The sequence below is a fragment of the Anneissia japonica genome, unplaced genomic scaffold, assembly GCF_011630105.1.
Source record: "Anneissia japonica isolate Jap-2015-1 unplaced genomic scaffold, ASM1163010v1 scaffold287909_len199859_cov185, whole genome shotgun sequence".
Taxonomy (NCBI): domain Eukaryota; kingdom Metazoa; phylum Echinodermata; class Crinoidea; order Comatulida; family Comatulidae; genus Anneissia; species Anneissia japonica.
This window is the reverse complement of record NW_022688465.1, coordinates 182324-190175: the sequence shown is the minus strand read 5'-3', so window position 1 is coordinate 190175 and position 7852 is coordinate 182324. Positions and strand designations below refer to the sequence as shown.

Sequence of the window (7852 nt, the reverse complement as noted above, 5' to 3'; positions counted from 1 at the left end):
TAGACTATTTTATCTGAAGAGTGCTGCACCATGTATGTGTAGCACGAAACTAAATAGTAATAAATATGTCTAATCAAAGCTACTGTTGAACCTCTCATTTTTTGTCTATATATATATATATATACAGTATATATATATTGCTGTTGGATGTGATGGGAATAAATAAATAAATAAAATTTAACCCAATGAGGGGAACTAATTTGCTGCCATGGGGTGCATCCGGACACCCTTCTTCCCGACCATACTCCCATGAGTTCTCTATGATATATGATCAGTTTGCTCTTTGGTACCATAACTCATGATTCATTTTTGTCAAGATGATTGCTTCCATTTGTAAGTCAAAATTGGATTTTATCCTTTGTAGAACACTGGTTCAAATACATCTGTGCAAGTTGTTTTCTCTCATTCCAAGCCATGCTGTAGACACAGATGAATATGAGGTACGATATAAAATTTACAGAGCCAAGCGCCGCTCTTGAATATGCGCCGCGGCACTTAATCAAGAGCATAATTTGCCCTGTGTGTATAATGAAACACTTTTAGAAACAGGGTTTTCAATACAAACATTGTTAAAATGTAGAAAAAACACAATGAAGACACAAGCATTTCTTTATAAACATTTACAATGCCGTGGCCTACTGAAGTACGGGTATACATGAGATAGATAACATGGGAAAGGGCATGGAAAGCGTCAGGCCAATATTTTATGAAATTCAAGGTCGGCGTAGTTTTTTTTCTTTTTTTCTACAACGAACGATATTTTTTCGTGAGCTGATAAGGCTGTAATATCAGGCGAATCAAAAATTGTTGTATTATTTGTGTATTTTCTACTGTTCAAATTTTTGATTTAAAAAAAAAAAGTTTTCCTACCGACCTACCCATTTTTTGGATTTTCCCAAAACATGGCCAACACAAAAATTTATTTTCTTTTTACCTAAATGTACAGCTTTCCAACAGTCTAACCCTTGCCTGCGGGGAAAAGATAATGATGATGATGAGTTCAATGTAAATAGTGTTTGCAGCTGGCTGACATGTTGTCACTGTGGCAAATGTCACCCAATGTAAATTTCTGACAATTATGTGCAATTCCTGAAATAAAAAAATATTATTTATAAGCATTGATCAAACGATTGAAAAATTTCTTATTGAACAAATTATTTTAATTCTTCAGGAGTTTAGGTCTGATGCTGTAGAGATGCTGTGGTCACTATCGTCCAGTCAGAAGGCAGCTGTTGCGGGCGCTGCATTCACTGCTTTAGCCAAGTTTGATGCAGAGGAGTTCACACTCTATGATCTTCCTGAAGAGGTAATAACTTGTGCTGTAGCTGATGTCAACATAACTAAAGTTTGTGATCTTGAGCAATAATTGACAGAGTCTCCAAAAACCCAGCATGTCAATAAGTTTTGGTTTCATACCATACCACGCCCGACCCACCCACATTTTACGAAATTAAGGGTTTTATTTTATTTATTTATTTTTTTTTTTTTGACAATTAACAATAATTTATATGAGCAAATAAGGCAGGAATAGCCTTGGCGAGGCTAGGGGGCCAAGGCTAGCCTATGTTGCTAGATTGTACTACTGTATTTGTGTGCTTTCTACTTCTTAGGCGTAAACACATATTTGGTTATAAAAAGAAAAAAATGTCCTACCGACCTACCAATTTTTTGGATTTTCCCAAAAAAATAGCCAACACAAAAAAAATGGGGTTTTTTTTTGGCCTCACTGGACATAGTAAAATATATATATATTTAATATAAATGTTTGTACAAATAGATATATGTTTATGTAAGTTCATACATTATTTGGACTAACACAATATTTCAGATTGTTTTCTTGTCTTAGTGCTCATGATTTACCACAAAAAAAATTATCTAATTATTGCTAACATTTTCAGAAGCAACTCCAAAATTAGGAAGTTGTACTTGCATCTCTTAATATGTAAAGGCTCTGGCAAATTCTAATTTAAGAATAACTTGAATGATAGGTCAACAAAATTGTTTTTTCCATGGTTTATTGTTGTCCATGCGTTTGATAAGAATTGTCTAAATTCTAGACTAAATGTATTAGAAACTAAAGGTATTATTACATAAGATATGTTAATGATGGGTTAAAAGCTATATAAATATAAAAACAGTTTTTAAATGTATTATTTATCTATTATTATTATTTGTATTATTTAAAATGATAGGTCACCTTGCATGTAAGGGAGAAACTTGCTAAACTCAAGAATGATAGGCAGGTAGGGGGAGAGGAGGAGGGGGAGGATGATGATGAAGATGACATCGATGTTCCTGGAAGCTGTTACTTGCAGTTACTGCTTCATATTGATGAAGAGGTCTTGTCTGGTAAATCCTCAGCTAATTATTGTTTTGCAGATGTTTTATATTGATCATAACTTTGTTTTAAATGTAATTGTCACTGATACTACTTGACTCATTTTAATTGGAATTATTTTAAACATTTATGTAGTTCATTCCCAGTTATGATGACTTGATGAATTTCACTCGGCATTCCTTGTCAAGCATTGCTTTAAGAAGGAAAGATCTACACTTGCAATTTTCTTAAAACTGGTTTTTCCACAAGGCCTAGTTTATGCTTCACAAATTTAAATCTCATAATAAGGCTTAGAGAGAGGAGTTGTTTTAAGCCGGGCACCCACTGCATCGTCGCACGACGAATCCAAACCTGCTCACCCGGCCGTCCCGAGGCAAAATAACATAACTGACATTTTTGTTGATTTTGAGATAACATCATTTTTAGAGTATATTAAACACATCTGAATCACCTGTGAAAATTTCAGGCCTCAATAATATGTAGTTTCGGAGATAGCACCACTTATCTTTAAGCACAAAACTTAAAATCTAGTGATTTTCCCTGGTGAAACAGTGTAACTGGAAGATTACTAGGCAAAACAACGTATCTACGATGAAAATACGTTCTTTATAAGATTGCGTTGGCCAACTACCGTCGAGCACAGTGAGTGCTGTGACATGAATTGAACCTAAGACCCTGAGATTTGAATGCAAACATCTTAAACACCAGCCATTCGACTCCACTCCATATATTACTTTGATTTAATTTTAATTAAGGTGGTTTTTTTTATGATTAAATTTTAACAATTATTTTTAGTATTTTCATTCATTCAGAGTTTGGACTTTTTTAATTAAGGAGAAATAATAATTTTAATAATTATTTGTTTTTGATTAATCCTTCAGAATTTAGATGTTTTTTAACATCGATGATACAGCGTGAAGTGAAGGAGTTGCCACGGAGTGTGTATCATCCAACTCAACTTAGACAGGCTAACAACGAGAAGTCCATAAGCAAAGCAGTGGCTACTATTGCTGGTGTCCTCAAGAATAAATACGACAGAAACAAACAACCTGGCCTAAAGGCAGGCCTAGCAGGTAGTCCAAAATATTAATAAATATATAATTATTAAATGAAATTGTAATTGTTATAAAATAAATTAATTAAATAGTATTATAATATTCATCAACAGTAAGAAATATTTTTAAAAGATAGGTAAGACACAGAAATGATTTAATTGTATAATATATTTAATATATATGATATACTATAGAAAGTACTCAAAAACATTCATTTTTAGGTAAGCTATCATTTATTTAAATTGGAATGTATGGACAGTGGCAGATTCAAGGGGGAGCAGGCCTAGGCCTCTCTATATTTTTCAAAATGCAAAAAAAATGCAGAAAAAAGGTATAATGTTAATTAAATTTCTGTCTGTAAGTGCCATTTCTTGCCATCTAGAGGTGTCATAATCATAAATTTTCTTATCTCAGGTCTACACTGTCCATCGGTGAGATTCTCTTCCCCCTACAGTAGGTCAGATAGATTTAATTATGAATGACTGAGTGAATACCCTTTATATTATTCCTCAATAAATGTACATTACATACCTTTCATTTTTATTTATACCAACACCAGGTGGTTTGTTGTGTTGCTTTGAGTCTATACCTCCAGTCGGGAGAGAGGGCAAAGTAGAAAGACGCCACCTAGCCAGTTCAGGACGAGCTTATCAGCAAATGCTGACCACATTAGTAAACGAGGTAGTTTTGTTTGTTATGTATTAAAAAGAGCATTTGCACTTTGTAGCTTTTTAATTAGTATACAACTCATGACAATGCTTATATACCAATAACAACTGTAAAAATCCTGTGCTATTCAACTTGTGATTGGCTGTTATCTCACAAATTGTTTCAAGCTCCATATGCATAAGTCTCCTTCTAATTAAAGACCATTAAACAAACACACAAAGAACTTTTTAAACCAGACAATCTTGGTAGCTTGGCAAATTCCCTATTTGATGGTGACAAGCAAATGTTAGCTGATAGAATAAACCAATACTTCCACTCCATAACTGAACTTCATCAACCAATAATGCCTGTACAACCACCAGAAGAGGCTGTACCAGACCAATTAATTATTAGTCCAGAAGCCGTTGAAATCAAACTTCGTAACATTTATAGATACAAACCCAGATAACATTCCTAATTGGATACTAAAAGAATTTTCAACTCAATTGGCGTATCCTCTGTGTGCAATTATTAACTCTAGCTTGTGCGAAGCATACATGCCTCAGATATGGAAGTCGGCAAATGTTGTGCCAATTCCCAAAGTCAACCATCCAAAGAACACAGAAAATGACTTGCGTCCTATTTCTCTTAAGCCCACAGTGGCAAAAATCACTGAAAGCCTAATAGGTGAACACTTATGGTCTGAAGTAAAAGATAATGATAATAAATTTGGTTGTATGACTGTTGACGCCTTAGTTAAACTCCTCTGTCATGGCTACCATTCTACAGATAAAGGGGAACAGTTGCCTATCCTATTAGTTGATTTTAAAAGGGCTTACGATTACAATGGTCGTAATATTGTTATCCAGAAACTCAGAGGCATTGAGTTTCTCCTCATATTATAGCCTGAATTAGTTCATTTCTAGAAAATAGACTCCAACGTGTTAAATTAGGAAATTTCACTACAAAGTGGCTCTCTCCAAATGGGGGATCAGGCCAGGGTAACTGGCTCTAAGTTATTATCTTTATTATTTTCATAAATGATCTTCAGGTTCAAAATATGTGTGTTAAATTTATGGACGATACATCCATTGCAGAATACATTGATAAAAATAAATTTTCCACTTCACAGGATGACCTCAACTCAGTAGTAGACTGGTCCTCTGAGAACCACATGAAACTAAATGTTAAAAAAACTAAAGAAATTTTCATTAGTTGTAAACGCAAATGTGCACACATTAGCCCCCTGTCTATTGATAGGGAACGATGAGTTTATTAGAAAAAATTTGTATATTATATATTTTTCTTTTCTTTCTTTTTTTTTTTTAATGTTAGTCTTGTAATGGTTTTGTGAATAAGGGAAATAATTGCAATAGTAAATATAATAATAATATTAAATTATAATAATTGGTTTAATAATAATAATAGTAATTTCAAACAATAATAATCTTAATGTGTCTTCTTACCTTATTGTACATTTCAAAACTCATATTAGTTTTGCAATAAATTTATATTGAATTAAATTGAATTGTATACCGGTGCAAAAGAAATTTTCATTATTATTATTATTTTAGTTACTTTAGAGACCAGTGTAGTTGTAGTGCCCCCTCTATTTTGAATGTATTTTGGATTAACCCACCTTATTTCAACACCTGACCATTTCCTTGAGCATGAGCAGTATCTGAATTCAAATTTACTATTTAACATTTAATGTATTTCTTGTAATTTATTTGGACTTGTTTTCATCACGATTCTTCCCTTTCGATGTTTTTCCTTGGTTTTTTGAAATGTTGTACTTGTCTTGCTTTGTCTTTTATTCAGACACGGCCTAGGCATTTGTTTTTCCTTTTGATGAATAAAGTGATTTTAAACAACAGGAAGTTCCAGTTTATAGTTCCTCAATTTAACTGATCACTTACTTATTATATTTACCAAGTTTATTTCGTGAATACTTACCTGGATAACCGACTAATTGCCATTGTTCCCAAAACGGAACACCCCTCCGAAAAAAAATGGAACAGTCTGACCCAAGGCGCCACGTGCGAACCGTCTCCCTAACAAACGTCCTCATTCCCTAAAGATCGACACAATCACGGCGAGGGTAGGAAGGGAGGGAAGGTTATCCAGGTAAGTATCTCACTCATAGACTACCAACATCACGATTGATTTGTGTAGTCTATTTCGTGAATACTTACCTGGATAACCGACTAATTGTTTCCAGGGACGTAGCCAGGATTTTGAAAGGGGGGGAGCCGTTATGCGAATTACGTATGACCCCGGCGGGGTCAAGGGGGCAAATCCCCCTGTGAAGTAGCGCAATCTGAACGTTCTTAGGACTGTTTGAGAGGATGAAGTGAAAATTGCAATAGACGCATTATAAATAAGCGCAAAAATAATTATATAATAAATCAACAGTGGCAGATCCAGGAATTCGAAAGAGAGGTGAACCAGGGAGGGACTTTCACAGACCGAGGAACCACCCACCTCAGCCCCACCATGGTTGGGGCTGCGGTAAGAAAATTTATGATTAAGGCATCTCTAGATGGCCGGAAATTACACTCTCGCACTTCAATTTGAATATATTTTTCTTTCTTTTTTTTTTTCTTTAAAAAAATGAAGGGGGGGGGGCCTTGAATCCACCTCTGCTCAAAACATTCTTTATCCAGAATAGTCATAATCACTAAAAATGGACATGAAAAACCAGATCACAGCCTAAAAACAAACAGCAATCACTAAGACATACATCAGGAGCCGACTCGATGGAGTTTACTATCATACCCAGGGAAGGGCACAGATCTGTTTTGAAAGGTGGAGGGGGAGGGCATTTTGTGAGTCGACACCCACCTCAGCCCCACCATGGCTATGGCTGAGGTGAGAAAATTTGAGGAAATAGTACCTCTAGATGGCTAGAAATGACACTTTTAGTAAAATTCATCATCATCATCACATCACCATTAGTCAAAATGAAGCGCCAAAAAAAATTCTCATGATCTTTCATTAGGGATTTTTGACAACCATAGAGATCTTATTAATGTGTGTGTGTATACCATAGAAAACAAAGCTTAAAAACATTGTCTTTGAGAATGTACTTTATATAGGCCTACTTCAAAAACGTGATTTCACAACCACCTCAGTCCCACCATGGCTGAGGTGAGAAAATTTGAGGAAATAGTACCTCTCGGGATGGGCGGAAATGACACTTTTATATAGTAAAATTCATTATCATCACATTACCATTATAGTCAAAATGAAACGCCAATAAATTTCTCATGATCTTTTATCAGGAATCTACTTAATATCCAGGACAACTTAGGCCTAATTATAGCTTACTAAGCTTTAACTATACTATATTATGATCAACAAATCATAACTTTTTTTTTCGCATTTAGCACAATTTTCTTCTCTTTTTATTGCTATTAATATTATTATCAATTATTACTATCGTCATCATCATCATTGTTATTATTATTATTACTATTAGTAGTGTATTATTAAACAAACATGATCTTTTATCAGGGATTTTTGACAACCATAGAGATCTTATTAATGTGTGTGTGATATACCATAGAAAAAAACATAGAAAAAAAAAGCTTAAAAACATTGTCTTTGAGTATGTACTTTACATAGGGCTACTTCAAAAACGTGATTTCACAACGTCCTCAGCCCCACCATGACTGGGGCTGAGGTGAGAAAATTTGAGGAAATAGTACCTCTCGAGATGGCCGGAAATGACACTTTTATATAGTAAAATTCATCACCATCACATTACCATTATAGTCAAAATGAAACGCCAACAAATTTCTCATGATCA

The 7852-nt window shown here is 34.3% G+C and overlaps 1 protein-coding gene across 1 annotated transcript in view; it reads left to right on the top strand.

Annotated features, from left to right (window-relative positions):
* Positions 1 to 7852, top strand: part of LOC117121762 (focadhesin-like) — a 39424-nt gene that overhangs the window by 8425 nt on the left and 23147 nt on the right. Inside the window, exons 11-16 of the mRNA XM_033267074.1 lie at positions 365 to 440; positions 1172 to 1306; positions 2193 to 2349; positions 3220 to 3411; positions 3953 to 4092; positions 4262 to 4481. Of these exons, the coding sequence (XP_033122965.1) occupies positions 365 to 440; positions 1172 to 1306; positions 2193 to 2349; positions 3220 to 3411; positions 3953 to 4092; positions 4262 to 4481 (920 nt within the window). The remainder of the gene's footprint in view (positions 1 to 364; positions 441 to 1171; positions 1307 to 2192; positions 2350 to 3219; positions 3412 to 3952; positions 4093 to 4261; positions 4482 to 7852) is intronic.